We start from the raw sequence: 17,517 nt of genomic DNA, 5'->3' as shown, positions 1-17,517 counted from the left end.
TTAAACTGGCAGTCCTCCTGCCTTAGCTGCCCAGAGTGCTGGATTACCTTCCGCTTTCTGCAACTCACAAATTCCTTGGCCTCTATTTCAATGCGGGCCCGAATGCCCTCCAGTTCCCGGCCCTCCGAGAACCCAGCTGCTGCCCACTCAGACACTCATGGTGTTCAGCCAGGTGTTGGGCTGCTTGGCCGTTTTGGGTTTTTTGCTCTTCAGTACCGGGAATTCACCTCAGGGCCTTGAGCTTCGCAGGCACAGTGCTGACCCCGAGGCTACTCGGCCTTTAGGCTCTGTTGCATTGACTTCCTCTGATAATCTAAGATGCAGAATTGATATTTTGAACTCTGCTGAGGAGGATCCAGGTTCGAGGAGGTTCAGGAAATGCCCCAGGGACAAGAGAGAAGCTGGGAACAGGGCTTCCTGACTCTGCAGGAAGTGGCAGGGGTCTGCCCTTCCCACCGCTTCCCACCGCAGTTGGCCGCTTCTGGTAGTGAGCACAGTGTGAGCCCTGAGTCACCACACCCCGCCCGCCTGTCCCCTCTCCGGAATTGCTTTATTACGAAATGGAATATGAGAGCATGCTATATCTTGATAAGGATTTCTAGAATTACAGTGAATTTGGGCTTTTATTTTTGGTAGGCAGCGATCTGGGCTGCCACAAATGACCTTGGCTTCCTCAGGACAGCTAGGTCCTGACGGGCTGAGGTGCTGAGGGGCTCCTGGGATGGGCTGAGGGCAGCAGGGTCACCTCTTAATGCCCACCTTGTGGCCTCGTGCTGCTATGGGGTCGCAGGGGCCACCACACATCACACTCCTTCTAGGACCAGCAGAGCCCCTGCCCCTCTGCGAGGGACACAGTGCGGCCTGCCTGGCTCCTGCCCTCTAGCCCTGGCCCCACAGCCCACCCTCCCCCGAGTGCATTAGCCCAGTCCTCGGGGCTGCTGGCGTCCTAGTCCCAGGGCTCACCTTGTCACCAGGGTGACCACAGCTCCTGCAGAAGGGGGCAGCTAGGCTCTGGAACCAAGACTTCAGCTGCCATCCTGGCTTGTTTCCAAGAGGCCAGTCACAGGTTTTATCAGCGGTCTCACTTGGGCACTGAGGCGCCACTGAGGGTGCTTAAAAGGTGACCTCATGGTTCTGGATCCATTCAGAGACACCCATGTTACAACATGCCAGAGATGACGGTGTTGTCATGGAAACATCTAGGTGTCACCTGAAGAGCTAGGACTATGTGGTGTCTCAGAACTGAGCTCTGGGTGGTCACCGAGCTGTGTCAACTCTGAAGGCCGGGATGGCCAGACTGTGACTCAGCAGGGCAGTCAGGGCATGCTTCATCTATTCCCTTGGAAACCCTGCTTCTGAGGGTCCTGGGGTGGAGTGGATGTGTGGCAGGGTACACTTGTGTGCCTGATTGCTTACTCGGGAGCTCCGAGCTGAGGTGATTGGCAGACTTGTCCAAGAGTGTGCGCAGGACCTCCCACCTGTCAGCTCCCTCTGCCAGGTTCGGCAGCTGCTGCTTCCTGGAGCTGGTTCTAGGGGAAAGGGACAGCACCTCGGCCTTATCACCATGGGACACGGGACCCAGAGGAGTGGGGAGGGGCTGGGTTCAGCCACAGGACCGTGCGTCCTCCCAGACTCCAGCCTGGGGACATGGCTGGTGTCATAAGTAGGTGCTCGGAGTATTAGCCTGAGCTCCATGGCCTGCCTTGGAAATCGCCTGCCTGGCATGTGGGGCAGGGCCTCATGGCCAGTGGTCAGCAGGCCCTGTAGGCCTCCCGGAGAAGCTGGAAGTAGACCGGCCTCGGAAGAGTCCTGGCCTCACCTCAGTCTCTCACTTTCCACACTTTCTGGAGAAATGTCCATTCTGCCCAGGTCAGGGGCTGGGGCTTTGGGCATGCAGAGCGGCCGCCACCACGCCCTCCTAGCCACACCCTCATGTCCTCCCTGCAGCGTGCGGCTGTGACCTGGCGGAGGGCGGCTTCTTCGTGCGGCAGGGCGAGCACATCTGCACCCGGGACTACCAGCGGCTCTACGGCACACGCTGCTGCAGCTGCGAGCAGCTCATCGAGGGTGAGGTGGTGTCGGCGCTGGGCAAGACCTACCACCCCGCCTGCTTCGTGTGCGCCGTGTGCCGGTGAGCGTACCCTGCCCCTGCTCACTGGCTTCCGCCAGCCCCGGAACTGCCCACGCTGTCCCCACTGTCCCCTGGGCAGGGTCTACCTGAGTGTCGCCCTCAGCCCCTTCCTTCCCTCCGGTGCTACCCAGCCACCACTCCACGCACAGCTGCTCTCTGCCCTGCCACACCTGTCTGCATGCCCTGCTCTACTTTAGTGTCCCCGATCTGCAGGTGACACTTGCAACCCGCCCCTTGTCCAAATCCACAGCTCCTGCCCTGGCCCAGGCCCCGACCTTCTGTGCCAGCTCTTCCTCAGCCTCCACGCTGTGCAGCCCCCTCTGCCCAAGTGAGCTCCCTGCTGTGGCCTCCAGGGAGTGTCCAAGCCCCTCAGTCTTGCCTAAGGGAGCATCACAGCTGCTCCATCCATCCATCCATCCATCCATCCATCCATCCATGCATCCATCCATGCATCCATCCATCCAACCATCCATCCATCCATCCATCCATCCATCCATCCATCCATCCATCTATCCATCCAGCCAGCCAGCCATGCATCCATCCATGCATCCATCCATCCATGCATCCATCCATCCATGCATCCATCCATGCATCCATCCATCCATGCATCCATGCATCCATCCATCCATCCATCCATCCATCCATCCATGCATCCATCCATCCATCCATCCATGCATGCATCCATCCATGTGTTCATTCCTTCATGTGTGTGTGCATCCATTCATGCCTTCATTCATTCTGCACCTACAGGCCTAGAACTCATGTCAGAGGGCTACCCAGCCTAAGCTCTTGGTGCAGTGGGGCCTGGAGAGACTTCCCCCGCTGAGGAACCCTTCTTTCTTGCCACTCCAGTGCTCCAGCCCTGAGGGTGTGGCCCTATCTCAGGTCACTCTGGGAGGATAGGGCTCTTCTCTGGTCCTTGTGTCTGGTATAAGCAAGTATGATTACTGTAGAGAGATGTGAAGTCCCTGAACCCCACGGCAAGGCACACTGCTTGCCTCTCCCCTCATCTCTGGCTGAGCTGGGAGCTGGCAGGGACCCTCCCACCCCTGTCCCTCACCCTGCCCCAGCCGCCAGCAGGTCCTCCAGGGCCAGTGTTCCAATTCCAGAAGACAGAGTGGAGACAGGAAACACAGAGTTTATTCTCTGCCTTCATGCCCTACCCACCATGCCCTCTAAGAGGATGTTCTCTGTGCTGCCCAGAGGGAGGGGGGCTGTCTGGTTGCAGTGTGTGCTGGAGACAGAAATGGCCCCGTCACAGGGCGAGGGGAGGAAGCCTGGTGGCAGGGCTGCATCTGATGAAGCGTCAAGTGTGTCATTACTGCAGAGTGCGAGTAGAGGTCCTGGGGACAGTCTGCTGTTTGATTTCTGTGTATGTAGCTTAGCAACAAAATTGACGTAATCACAGTGGGTCTCAAAGATGACCTCTGGATAATCTGCTATTTAAAAATCATGGCAGACGGTGCTGGCCATGTTCAACCCGAGTGACCTAACACAGACACCAGAAGGCTGGACAAAGCATGAGAACTGGCTGTTTGCAGCTAGCCAAAGAGGAGGACACTGCCACGGGGTCACGGGCGTCCTACAGGGAGGGTCCTGAAGGCTGGCACAGTGGGGACAGAGCAAAGCGTGGCACCTTGGGTCAGGACCAGGTGGAAGGTGACAGAAGCTGGGTGGGTGAGACAGAGGGAAAAGAGCAACAGGCTGAGAGCCCAGAGGTGAGTGGAGGAGCCTTCCGCCTAGACCAGATATCCAGGGAGTATCACAAGTGGGGCAGGGAGTGGCCAGATTGCTGAGGGCCCACGGGCCCCAGGGGAGCGATGCGCTCTAAGCAGAACAGGGCCTCCTTGAACACCCAGGATGTGCAGTGGGGATACCCCAACGACTATTCCCTCTAAATAGGACTAAAATAGCCCTGGAGTGAAGGCTGCTGTAAACCCATCTACCAAAGATAGTGCTGACCTTCCAGAGGCCAGCTACTGTAGAGCAGAGCCCAGCACTCTGTACAGAAGGTAGGAAAACCTGGCACTCAACAATATAGAATGCATAACATATAATCAAAAATTGCTGGTCCTAAACAACTAGAAAATAGGGCTCCAAACCAGAAGAAAAGCCAGCCAGTGTCAGGACACCCAGAGAGAACAGTGGTGGGGAAATGAACAGATGCTGATTCAAAATAGCTCCTGTTGTCAGGCGTGGTGGCACATGCCTGTCATCCCAGCACTCAGGAGGCCGAGGCAGGAGGATCCCTGCAAGTTTGAGGCCAGCCTGGGCTACAAAGTGAGTTTAAGGCCAGCTTGACTGCATAGTGAAGGTGTTTCAATAAAATAAAATAAAGCTACTATGAATATATTTCAGCCACTGGACCTCAAAGGAGAGTTGTGGAAGGTAGAAAAAACAAACATATGGGAAATCTAGACATGAAAAATACATTTCCTGAAATGCTGGGTTAGCGATAGATTAGGGATCGCAGAAGGAAAGACTGATAAAGTTGAAAACACAGAACGCAGAAGAAACCATTGGAACTGGAGCAGAGGGAGGGAAGGCCCGACGCGGGTGAAGGGAGCTCTGCGGAGCTGTGGATGCGGGCTCACCTCTCTGCAGCTGTCTGCGTCTATGCAGAGGGTAGCCCAAAGGACACTCGCAGAAATAATGCGTGGAAATTTCCAAATTCGGTAACAAGGATACACCCCTGAGCCCAGGAATCTCGGTGGAGAATCTCAGAATAAACTCATCAGAAACCTGTCAAATTTGTCTCCATCACATTGCTGATAACCAGCAATGGAAAGAAATCGTGAGCTCTGAGTAAGAAGCCGACCCATGGTCTGCAGAGAATCAGGGTGACTCGGACCCCTCACAGCCGTGGATGCTGACAGCCATGGATCTGCTTTACGGAGGGGCCACCACCCAGGGCTGACCTGCGCCCGGCCTCATCATAGACTTAAGCACAGTGATCCCTGCTCAGACATCTGTGCCCCCTGAGGTCCCATAGCAGGGAACAGTAGCCCTGCTCAGGCCCCGGTCAGGGGAGGTGGGCTGTGTCACTGGACTCGGGGTAGCACCGACCCCTGTGACCAGCTCTCTCGTTGCAGGCTGCCCTTTCCACCCGGGGACCGAGTGACCTTCAATGGGAAGGAATGCGTGTGCCAGAAGTGCTCCCTGCCTATGCAAGCGGGCAGCAGCCCCCATGGGCCACTTGGCCTGCGGAGTAAGTGGGCACTGGGGGGCGGGATTGGGTGGGCACAGGGACAGGGACAGCTGTGATCACATGGCACCAGGGCAAGCATGGTCACTGCTACAGCAAGGTGCACATGAGGAAGGGGCAGGAGCAGATGTGCCCAGTGCTGCCAGGCTGCCCAGCCTTTGCCCCAGCTCGGGCATCTGCTCCCCGCACCACGCCTCCTGCTGGGCCCGCTCTGACCCCTCTCCGGGAAGCCTCGCCTGCTTTCGCTCCCTTCCAGGTCCACACAGCTCCCCTCACCCTTTAGCTCCAGGCCTTCAGAAGGCCTTCAAAAGTCCAGGCCCTGGACTCTGGACCCCTGTGGACAGGCAGAGCTGTCAGGTCCACAGCTCCACCCCGGGGGCTGCCGTGTGCTGTGGGCGCTCAGTACGTGTTTGGGAAGAGGGAGGTGTCACTGTGAAAGAGCAAATGCCAGGGATGCCAGGATTACAGATGGGCAGACCGAGGGCCAGCAGGAGCAGCCAGGAGGTGTCCCCAGCCTGGGGGCTCCTCCAGGGCTGGGAGGGGTGCAGGGCACCCCCAGACCTGCTGCTGCCCGCTGCCCACCGAGGAAGTGCCGTTTTCATAGCCGGCCTGTGCACGTGGCCGCTGTGCCGTCCCCAGGGCAGAGCCACGTGCTGGGGACGGGCGGGGTTGTGGCCCCTTATCATCCCCCAAGGTGCCTTGCTCTCTTCCTCCCCGCTGTGTGGAGACTCTGAGTAGCCCTGTGTCGGCCCCACCCCATGCTGGCCTCCGGGGCTGTTGTCACTGTCACTTTTCTTTACGAATCAAGCAAGCCACACCCTAGGGCAGCAAGCTGGCAGTGGTGCCCAGGCAGCCTGTGGCTTTGAGGCTGCTGGGACAGTCCTGTCCAGGGTGTCGGGGTCCCCTGCTCTCCAGAGGTGCCCCAGACTGCTCTGTTCTGTCTTTGGTGTGGGTCAGTCCAGCCAGATGGGTGAGGGACCCAAGCCTGGGACATGTGCCTGCCCAGCTATGCCGTCCCAGGGAGGCAGCCCAGGGCCCCCAGCCATTGTATCAGGCTTTCCACAGCTGCTCCCTGGGTGTCCCCCGACCTCTGCTCCATCATGGTTCCCAGGGGGTGCCGGGCTGAGATTTTGCTCTCAGGCACTGCCTGATGTCAGATCATAGTCAGTCCTTGTTCCCAAAGGGTGACCTCAGGTCCAACTGAGAACTGGCCCTGCTGTGCTGACCATGTGGTGGCGAGTGGGCGTTACCCCCCTGAGAGCTCTGCCTTGTCCTTGGAGAGCAGCCCACTGGTCCAGACTTGAACCTGTGGACATATCTCCTGAAAGCAGGCTGGACGGTCCTGCAAGGTCACGAGAGGACAATGGCAGGTGGACAGCCAGCCCTGGACACATGGTGCCGCGTAGTGCACAGCACAGGTCACACACGGCTGTGCCTGTGGTTGGCAGTGCCTGCAGGCCACGCCAAGCTCCTGCAGTTTCCATGACACTGTGGTCCTGAGTGATGATCCCACCTGTGTCACAGGAAGGGGGACCGGAAGTGGGGTCACATCACACATCAGGCCCAGGCAGAGGATGTGAGACCTGGCCCCTTTGGGGTGTGCAGGGAGAGTGGGGTGGGCACATGCGGGAGGTGGCAGAGCATGGCGGGCCGAGTCCAGCCAGGTCCCAAAGTAATCACCCTGGCACACATGTATGGAGTCATTCATCTGGGGGTGACCCTGTGACTGTCCCTAACGTGTCCCATTATTGGGGCGCAGAGAAGCCGGCTGGTGATTTGTTCCTGGTCACGCAGCCAGTGGGACAGAGCTGGGTTTGAGCAGCTCCAGGGCCCTGCCTACCTCGTTCTGGGTCACCTGTGCTGTAGTCCCCTGTCCCCTGCGGGCCCATTTGCTGTCCATGTGGAAGCCTGCTGGGCTCAGAGCAGGTGTGCTGTCCCCATGCCGTAGACCCTTGGGGACAGATTTCCTGGGTGGAGTTCTGTCCTAGGCACTGTGCCCCTTGCTCCTTCCTCCCTCAGGAGTCACTTGGCCCTGACCTGTCCTGGTGCTCAGGTCCCCAGCCCCTTTCCCTTAGGGCTGGGACCTGGAGTTAACTCCGTCCCCTCCTATCCAGAGCTGCATAGGCATTTGAACACTGTGATCGTTCAGGAGACTCAGCTTGACCGACAGCTTTGTGGGTGCTTTTGTATTAATTCTTAAAACCAATGGCTCGGTGTCGCCAAGGTGCACAGCAAAGCCATGCACCATGTGGTATCTGCTAAGCTCCTGCCATGTGTCAGTCCCTACTGAGTGCCACAGGCTCTCCCACACGTGTGTGTACACCAAACATACCCAGATGGGCACACCTGCAGAGACACGCAGACACACTCAGATGCACGTGCACAGACTGGCCGGTGCACACGCAGATGTGCACACATCAGCCTCTGTGTGCAGGTACCAGGTCTGCAGGTTCTGTGAGCTCAGGTGAGAAGCGCATGAGCCTCATTGCACATGCACTGAACACGTGAGCCTTTCCCCATCACTGTCTCCTGCGCAGTGCACCACTTAAGCAGCCTGCCCTGAGGTGGGTGCTGAAAGTGAACTGGAAGTGACATAGGCGCCTGGAGGATCTGCAGAGGGTGCCTGCAAACACAGTACTGGCCCAGGAGGACTTGGCATGTGTGGATTTGGGGGCCCTTGGGGGCTCCTGGAATCAAACCCTTGTGGGTCCCTCAGGATGCCTGTGCTCGTGCACACACTCATTGCGTACACATATGCACACTTGCACGCAGACACACATGCACATGCAGTCCACGGAGATCCACGCACACAGCCCCACACACCTGTGCAGCCCACACCTAGGTCCTCGCCCAGCCCTCCCCCGGTGAGGCACCCACTCATCCTCTCCAAGTGACAGTGAGTGGCAGGTTCCCAGGGCGAGGAGCTGGGAGCAGCTGTCTCGGCAGAGCTGGGAGGGGCTGCCCAGGCCCGGGCCCGGGGCCCAGGGGCTGAGCAGGGCAGGCAGTGCCGAAAGGGGAGTGGGCACAGGGAGGGGCTCGGGAGCCCAGCCAGTGTGGCCGCCCCAGGGTGCGGGGTGCTGCTGACTGGGGGGAGGGGGAGTTTAGGCGATAAGGCAGGGCAGTGCTTGGGGCTGTGCCATGTCTAAGCCACCTCTGTCCCCAGAGGCCCCATCAACCACCCCCAGCTCCCAGCCCAGGCGCCCACGGTCTGTGCTCCGTACACACGGGGACCCACATCATCACAACTTTTCCTTGTGTTCCACCCTCTGCCCTGTGACAGGGTCCCTCTGTCCCCATCCCCGGGGCCACGTGGGAGCTCTGTGGGGGCTGCGAACAGCAGGGCAGGTGTGGGTGAGGGTCCACCTGCCCCAGGCCACCCCAAGGCCCCCTGGTGGTGCTCGGCCTGCGGTGCCAGCCAGGCCCTGCATGAAGAGTCTGCATTCTGCTCCTCCCTGCAGGCTGTGGAGGCTGTGGCCTGGAAATCAAGAACGGGCAAGCGCTGGTGGCACTGGAAAAGCACTGGCACCTGGGCTGCTTCAAGTGCGAGACCTGCGGGAAGCAGCTGAGCGCCGAGTACATCAGCAAGTGAGTGTGCCGCGGGCGGGATGTCACCGCGGCCCCCACGCCGCAGGGCGGGCACTGGCCGCTGTCCCCACATGGCACCAGCATGTGGCGCAGCCTGCATCTTCCCCTCCAGCCTGCTCTTCCTCAAGCGGTGTGCAGAAGCTTCCAGTCTTTTTCTGTTGTCCAGGGACAGGGCTCCCCTCTGAGTTTGTGCCCAGTGTCACCTGGACCTTCCTGGTGCCTCTGCCCTGCAGAGTGGAGAGACATCAGCAGATGCCAGCTGGGGTCCTGGGAAATAGGCTGGGGGAGGTCATCTGAGGTGCTGGGGGACCCTCAGGGCTGGCTGTGGCCTTGAGTGTGGCACTGCTCACAGCTAGGAGCCAGGGCAAGGGAAGGAAACTGAGGCAGGCTGCCCCGCAGATGAGAACAGGCCAATGGACCAGCCCCTCTGGGCACATGTTGGTTCCTGCTAGGCTCAGCCCCACAAGACACACAGTCCCGGGCACCCTGGAGAGGGGGAACCAGCTCAAGGGAGTGGAGAGAGACCCTGTGGTACAAGTTCATGGAATAAAGTATGTGTTTGCCCACACGTGCGTGCACACACACAGCATAGAATGAAGCACATGTGCTCACACACACATACACATGCATGCACATGCATGCACGCTGGGCTGTGCTGACATCCAGGTGTAGGGTGTGTCCACGTCCCCCTCCTGGTTGACCCAGCTCTGATTCCTCAGGCACCTGGGTGACTTGGATGGAGGACTGTGATGCCTGCCTGTGTTACTCTGCAGGGACACGTGATCCACAGTGGTCTCAGGGTGAAATATTTTAAGGCAAAGTCCCCACACTGAGGCGCACTCAGGGAGAGTGGGACTGCGGGAAGCCTGAGTCCCTGCAGCGGTCACAGTAGAGCAAGCAGGGAGGGACAGAGGCCGATGCAGGCCGTGGTGCCGAGTGCTGTGAAGGACAGGGGCAGTGCCCAGCCACCAGCAGGCTGCTGTCCCCCGCATGGCACCAGCAGCTCACCCACACATGTTACTTAGCAGACTCCTGAGCAGCCCCAGAACTGAAGGGGAGGGTGCATTGGTGTTGCCATGGAGACATGAGCTTTGCACTCCGAATGTGCTGCGGGTCCACCCATCCATGGGGTGCACTGGGCCTCGGTGGGCAACTCGGAATGTGGGTTGGAAGGGCTGGTTTGCGTCCCTGCTTGCAGGAAGGGCTGTGTGCTCCCTTCTCCAGACTCTGTGTGCTCAGGGATTTGAGCCACAGAGAGCAGCTACAGGGCACAGGCAGCCTGGGCTGTGACCGGGCCAGGGCCCAGCCTTCCCGGTGCTGTAGCTGCAGCACGGGCAGGAGGGCAATGCTGCACTCAGCCTGACCCTGGGCAGCTGGGCATCCTCCCTCCCGTCCTGGATGAGTGACATTGGGAGGCGGCCTGGACGACAGTGCCTAGCCCCTCCCAGTCTCCTCCACTCCTGCCCACTGGGAGCTGTGGCCCGTGGCTGCCAGTAATGACAGCGCCCCTGACCACCAGTGCGGAGCTGCTTGAGCCACCACCTGTCCCGGTAGCCCTCGCTGTCCTTCCCCGGTTACTGGTGTGGGTGGAGGCCAAGGAGTTGCCAGAAGTCATCTTCTGCACTGAGCTGCGCTCTTGGTGGATGGAAGTGGGAACATCCAGAAACTTCTTTCATGTCTCAGATGCGGTGTTTGTTCCCTCTCCTCAGCCCCTGGACAGAGGCCCCAGCCCCTCCATCCCCTGTGGCGGGTGACCTGGCCTCCATGTGCCTCAGTTTCCCTATCTGTGCGGCAGGGTGGTCCTGGGATGGTTCCCTTAGGGCTGGCACCATGAGCACCCTGGGGCCCTACCTAGATGACAGTGCCCTTGGGCCGGGTCCTCATGTGGCCATGCCCATCCTGACCTCCCTCTCGTTGCAGGGAGGGGCTGCCCTACTGTGAGGCTGACTACCACGCCAAGTTTGGGATCCGCTGCAGCAGCTGTGAGAAGTTCATCACGGGGCGCGTGCTGGAGGTGAGGGGCTGGGCCGGGATGAGCCTTCCTCTGAGTGTCCTCTGAGGTGTTCTCCCCGATGCCCTCCCTGCTTGCTCTGTGCTGGGCACAGCAGGTGCCTCCCCACCCAGAAGCCTTTGGGGCTCATTCTGGGTTCAGAGTTGGAGTTGGCTGGGGTGGGGAGTGGGGCGCAGAGCTGGGCCGGTCCTGCCTTTTCTCTCTAGCCTGAGACTCCGGGACGTGGGGTTGGAAGTGAGGCCCAGAGGTGGGGACGGGGCTGCCGACTCCCCCCGGAGGCACAAAGTGCTCCCCTGGCAGGTGGCTGCGCAGAGGTTATTGGGTGGGGAGCTCCAGGTGGCAGGGACACCGGTGTGCTCCTGTGTGACACACATAGGACACATACTTCCATGTGGCCACCTGCCCCCGCTCCTGGGCCAGCCCCTCCTGGCTGGACGGAACGTGGATCTTGGGGACGGGAAGAGGCTGAGTACTGGCCAGGGCACTGTCCTTGCTGTGGGCCTGGGAGTTCCTACCGGGGACAGGGATGAGGCTGCTGGGAGCAAGGGACCAGGAGCCAGAGGCCATCTGCGCAGGCAGGTGCGACAGGGGCTGAGGCAGCTTCACTGGACACGCACAGTGCTGCTGAGTTGCTGTTCCTGAGCTCACACTGGGCCCACAAGGTGGCCCTGGGCGGAGTGCAGGGGCTCCTGGGAACCTGTGCCCAAGCCTGTGCCCGGGGGCGTGGCCTCACTGTCCCAGTTCTGCCTGGGAATGGCCCTGTTCCAAAGAGCTCCACCCTTTAGGGTGAGTCTAGCAGTTCACTCACGGATGGCGGAGAGGCCCATCAGGTGAAAAGCGGCAGGAAAGAAGAAGAAATGCAGGGCCTTACCTCGGAGCTGGGTCCCTCCCTGGCTCCTTCCCACGGGATCATCGTTGGTGTCTGCCATTTACACAGTGCTGTGTCTCGAGTTTTCTCATCCCACTTTCCAGGGCAGAGGGTTCCTGCTCTTACATGGTCCTCGTGAGTAGCTTTCTGTGTGTGGTTTGGGTCTTTGAAGAGGAGCGACCCTTCCAGTGTTCCATTCAGTGGCACCCAGCACCCTCACAGCCATCACCATGGCCAATTTCTGGGCGTTTCCGTCACTGTAGAGAGCCCTGTACCCCTCGGCTGCCTCTTCCTGTGCCCTCGAGACCTCCAACCCTGGATGGACTTCCTGTCTCCTTGGTGTTGATGGCTCCACCCCAGGGCTCTCAGGGTCCACTGCTTCCTCTCACTGGGCGCAGGGTGATGGGTTGTTCCTGGACTGGCATGGCCGGCTGTGGATGGTGGATGTGGTGGCGATTTCCAGCTTCCCATCGCAGTGACAAACACTGCAGCCTCCCCTTTTACACACATTCCGCTTTCTGAATTTACTGAAATGTAGGAGACTGGTCACAGCCAGAAGCATTTCACGGTGCCCTGGAATCACCACGGCAGTGACCACTGCTTTCCAACTTGACGAGTGTGTGTTTCCGGTCACACCCTTGCCAGCAGAGACAGATTAGCCTGCCTTCTGCCCTTAGGGAGGCTGCATCTTTTCTGAGCCTGTCAGCCCTGGACAGTCGGGGTCCTGCCATTGCAGTCACCTTCCCTAAGTTCTGCCTGGTGCGGAGGGAGGGCTTCCCAGCGGTCTGTGAGTGGAGAGCAGAGTCAGGCCGGCCAGGATGCGGGCTTTGCTTTGTGTCTCCCAAACAATTCTCATACGGAGTATCACACCTGGTGCCTGCGTGCACAGACGACCCCTCCTGTCCCCTCCCCCACCACCCTTCCCAGGCCTAGCCTGTCCCCTCCATGTCCCTGTCCTCCCAGGCTGTCTCCTGAGGACCCCCAGGAATCTCATGTCCTGGAAACCCCCCATCTTCAGCTTCCCTTCCTGGCCGGTCTCCCTTCCTCTCACGTCCCCCAGGCACCTGGCACCTCTGCCCTGTGCCTGCACGTTTGCCCCCTGCTGCGTTATCCTCAGAGATGCAAGCAGCTGCAAAGCTCGACCAGGTGTGGGAGTCCCACGGGCCAGGTCACCAAGAGGCCGAGCTGGACAGGAACACAGGCTGGCCCTGCTCTGCTCGTCCTCTGCCAGGGCGCAGCCCGGGTTTGCATCTTGACTTCAGCCCGTGTCCATGTCGTGACCCTTCATAGCTAACATGGATGCAGCTGGCCAGAGGCTGCAGAGGTGGCTGGCCAGTCGGGTGTGGAGAGGCCCAGCTGGGGGGACAGCCTGATGCAGCCCTGGCTACCCCGCTTCCCCCAGGCAGAGCAGGGCTGCATCTGTCCAGGTGCCCAGGGACTCTCAGGGCAGCCTGTGTTGTCCCCAGCCCAGCGTTGCCCCAAGGACCCATGGGAGTGGCTTCTACCTCAGGCCCAGCTGTCCCTCCTTGGTGGCTGCAAGGGCACAGGCACGCCCATGTATACAGTGTGTGTGTCCCTGTCATAACCCTGGGCAAGTACAGAACTGGGGACATGGACCTCTGTGACTGGCCGCCAGTTGCACTTGGGGAAGCCGGAAGGGACCTGGAGCTGGCTGGTGTGGTGGAAGACGTGGGCCTGGTGGGGCAAGCCTGCTCTTGTTCTCTCCTCTTCGGAGGCAGGCGAGTGTGCAGCAGGGCTGAGGCACTGAGAGCTCTGAGCAGCCTCCTGCCACTGCGAGGCGGGAGCCGCGGGCGGAGACAAGCCGGGCTCTGTGGCAGGGAGCCGCCGCCGCCGCCTTGGCACCGCCTGACGCTCGACCAGGCTGCAGGCGCCCAGCTGGTGGCTCTCACGGAGCAGCAGTGGCAGCCAGCGAGCGAGCAATCAGGAAAAGGGAAAGAGCTAGGGTGCTGGCTGAAGAGTGAGGGTGTCCACTCACAGCTGGTGCCCTGAAGGAAGGCTGGCAACCGGACCGGGGTGCCAGGACCCGGGGCAGGTAGGAAGGGGGTACAGGGGGCTCCTGGGGGCAGGCGCAGTGCATGTGACACCCCCAAGGCACCTGTCACTGCTGTGCCTGTCTCCAAACGGCTGTCAGCACCCTGTTGAGACTGAGCCAGGAGCATCCCAGGCCCTGCCGGCAGCTGAGCCCTCATCTGTGCTGTGCCTGCCTGCAGTAGGCACGGTGCCATCTTAGGCACTGGATGCCAGCAGTGCCCGCCCATGAAATGTGCATGTGGTGGTGCTAGGGGTTTCCTTCCCACCCTGCTCCCAGCCCTGGAGCTTGCCGCCTGCTGTTGTCTCTGCGGTCTGTCTTGGGGAGCCCGCTCTGTGTGGGAGGTTGCCGTTGCCCGCCATTAGCTGAGGTGGAGAGCTGGGCATGTGGGGGCAGCAGTGTGGGCAGTGAGGGGCTCCTGACACGTGGCAGAGGCCACCATGGGGCCCGGACTGGAGGAGGGAAGGTTTTCATGGGGTCCAGCTGCGTCTCCACATCTTGCCCCCCTGCAGAGATGGGCACTTCTTTTCAGCCCACCCAACGTCCGAGCCCTGCTCCCAGGTACTGTGTGGGCACCTACGATTGTCTCCATGGCAACAAGAAGCCCAGCATCCCCTGGGACTGTCAATTAATTCCTCGTCCTTTCATTGCTTCCTGTCTTCTTCCATCCCTCGGTCTTGCCCTCCTTTCTCTCCCCATTCACCTCGTAGTCCCTTGCTGTCCTGTCCTGGGCGGGGCTGGGTCATGGGAATGACGGTGACCCACCTGCCTTGAGAATGGTGGCCTCATGGGGACCCGGCGAGAGAGGGGGACACCACAACACTTCTGCATTTCTCCTTCCCAGATGCACATCTCTGGCTCCCGGGCACTTGGCGGGCCTCCTCCTCCTATCACCTCCGTTCTACCTGTCAGCTCTGTGGCTTTGTCATCCGCAGAGACTGAGCTCCGTGTGACCCCCCTTTAACACAAACGTTTGTTCAAAAGACACTCAGAAGGCGTCTTCGTCTGTCACACAGTAAATAGAATCATTAGCAAAAAGCCAGCACCCGAACCACTGAGCACTCGGAAGGCATTTACACTCCGCAAGAAAAGACACAGATGCGTAAACACAGCCCCCGCTCAGCCCTGTGACCCACGGGGCCCCCAGCCCTCTCCCGAGTCTCTGTCCTCACCGACCCAGCTCTGCACAGCTGTGACCCCCGGCCCTGCCTCAGAGTCAGGTGGATAGGACCCTTGATCTTCATGGCGGGTACCCGAGCCTTGAGTGGCCCAGGCCCTCACCACTCCGCTAGATCACTACATCAGAGCCCCTTATTCTTGGCGACCCCATCTGAGTGGCACATGGCCCCTTGGTGGTAAACGCTCTGACCCAGGAGGCGGTGAGGGGCAGGGGGAGGAGCGGGCCTGGCCTTGTGGAGGGGAGGTGTGGAGTTGGGGGTGGTGGCCGCTGCAGGTGTCAGGGTGAAGAGGTCTGGGGGCATTCCCAGGGACACTATTGTCCCCTGCTGTCAGTTCTCTTTTCACGACCCCATTTTGGCCTTGTCCCTTGGTGAGGAGGTCTTTTAAGCTTAAACACTGCTTTGAAAATTCAAAGAGCAGCCTCGGCTCCGACCCACGTGAGCGTTCTAGAGCTGCTGGCCCGGTCGACCCCCATGCTGGGTGCCTAGGAGGACACTGATTAGCAGGAGGCTTGGCCAGGCTCCATATGAAAGTGTGGCTCGAGGGCTTGTGTGGGCCCACGGGCAGATGGGGGGGGGGACCCTGCTGGCCCTGGGAGGAGAGGTCAGGGAGTGCCCTGGGCTCTGGGCTCCACCCGCCTTGCTCTGACCACCTGACATGGTGACCACTATAACTGCTGTAGTGACCATGTGCACCCCATTCGGGGCAGGCACCATATGTGACCCGCTGCCCTGACAGCCCTGTCACCAGCAGCTCTGGTGTGGTCCAGCTGCCACCTGCCCTGGGTGTGGCTCGCAGTGTGGGGAGGGGGGTGGACCCTGATAAACTCTGACATCAGGAGACAGGACCGGAAGGGACCAGATGGAGCACAAGGTGGCAGGAGCCAAGGCCGGGGACAGGGCCAGCAGGACTGGGGATGTGAGTGGGCGGTGTGGATGGGCCCGAGGATGGGCAGAGGCCGTGCGGGATGACATTTTCCCACTGTTTACTTGCTTGGAAACTGCCCATCACAGGTTCAAATCCAGGCGATGAGTGTGACCCATCTTCCATTTTAGGGAAGAATGAAAGACGGGGTTCATACCCACCTTTAGTGGCAGCCTCACCCCACCTTGCCCGAAGGCAGGAACTGCACATTGGGGCCAGTGGATTCTTCTCGCACCTTGCAAAAGCCAGCCAGAGCGGCCCACACCATTTGTGTGGGCTATTTCTGGACAGATGTTTATAATCTAATTTACTGGAGTTTAAGAATTATGAAAATAGAAAAATGCTCAGTGAGCAACATGAAGAATACAAAGATATGGAAAGAAAATCATGTCTCACCCCTGTGCCCCTCAGGCCTCCATCTGCCCCCACTTTCCTGCCTGTGTCCTCCATCCTGGAAACGCAGAGGCCAGAGGTCAGGCCCCCTCCATGCTGTCCATCTCGCCACCCCTGGAGACAGCAGCATGCCTGGCTTCACCCAGGGCTCCTTCTGTGGCCGGGGGCACCCACAGTGTCAGCTCCAAGCAGGGTCTCTGCCTGTGGCTGCCAGGCTCCTGGACACACACCCTGTCCAGCGTCCCCAAGGGCCGGTGTGTGGTGCCTGCATTGGGCACTGGGACGAATACCCCGTCTGTGTCTCTTCCAGGCGGGGGACAAGCACTACCACCCTTCCTGCGCGCTATGCGTCAGGTGTGGCCAGATGTTTGCGGAAGGCGAGGAGATGTACCTGCAAGGTAAAATGCCCCTGACGTGTGGGGTCACTGGCTCACTTTGCCCAGGAGTCGGTGGTGGGTGGGCGGGACTTCCCCACCAAAGGTCCTAAGCCCACACTGCCCGCTGAGGATCCCAGTGAGTCCGGGATGGTGTGGGTAAGGGGCCACCCAGAGCCAGATGTGCTGGTCACGTGGTTCCTTAAGCAAGCACTGCTGCCCTGTGGTCGCTGCCCCCGAGTGCCCTGCCGGAGTTCATCCGCATCCTCCTACTGCTCACGAGACCTTTACCCATGGGACAGCTCTGTTCACAGAGCTCTTCTGTTTCCTAGGACACCCACTCCACATAACCCTGCGACAGGAATGTACTGGGTAGCTTGTGCTAGTGTCCAGGTCACATTTTGGAGGTGGCGTATTCTGTACCCTCACTCTCCATGAGCTGCACCCCATCTTACTTTGCATCACTGTGTGTGGAAGCCTGTAAGGAAAGCAAGCAAGGTGCCTGCTGTTAAGACTCCAGGGAAGGTGTCATCCTGGGGTCCAGACCAGGTCACGGAGGATGACAGTCTGTGGGGAGCCATGACCCAGAGTTGCAGGGGCTGGCAGCAGGGACCAGCAAATGGGTGGGGGATTCCCACTGCAGGCAGGGCCACATCTGGGAACCACAGCATGGCCACAGAGGCCACCAGACACTTAGAGCCTCCAGTATCCAGCACGTGGATTGTCACTGATATCCCCAAGCTTGCAGGTTCTGCTAATTTGGACAGAGATGTCCACAGGCTCACAGGGCATATGAC

General features: G+C 59.9%; 1 protein-coding gene across 26 annotated transcripts in view; it reads left to right on the top strand.

Annotated features, from left to right (window-relative positions):
• Ablim2 (actin binding LIM protein family member 2) overlaps nucleotides 1–17,517 on the top strand; it is a 110,138-nt gene that overhangs the window by 35,828 nt on the left and 56,793 nt on the right. For all 26 annotated transcript variants that reach the window (XR_001202281.3, XR_010040892.1, XM_063230232.1 and 23 more), the window contains exons 3-7: nucleotides 1,948–2,131; nucleotides 5,224–5,339; nucleotides 8,795–8,921; nucleotides 10,842–10,935; nucleotides 16,657–16,744. Coding sequence is in view for 24 of the 26 variants with exons in the window: in XM_063230232.1 (XP_063086302.1) it covers nucleotides 1,948–2,131; nucleotides 5,224–5,339; nucleotides 8,795–8,921; nucleotides 10,842–10,935; nucleotides 16,657–16,744 (609 nt within the window). In the remaining 2 variants the exon portion in view is untranslated. The remainder of the gene's footprint in view (nucleotides 1–1,947; nucleotides 2,132–5,223; nucleotides 5,340–8,794; nucleotides 8,922–10,841; nucleotides 10,936–16,656; nucleotides 16,745–17,517) is intronic.

Source organism: Cavia porcellus, unplaced genomic scaffold (genome assembly GCF_034190915.1).
Source record: "Cavia porcellus strain 051 isolate PalLab524CR breed Dunkin Hartley unplaced genomic scaffold, mCavPor4.1 scaffold_18, whole genome shotgun sequence".
NCBI lineage: Eukaryota > Metazoa > Chordata > Mammalia > Rodentia > Caviidae > Cavia > Cavia porcellus.
The sequence above is the reverse complement of the archived record's forward strand: the minus strand, read 5'-3'. Positions and strand labels throughout refer to the sequence as shown.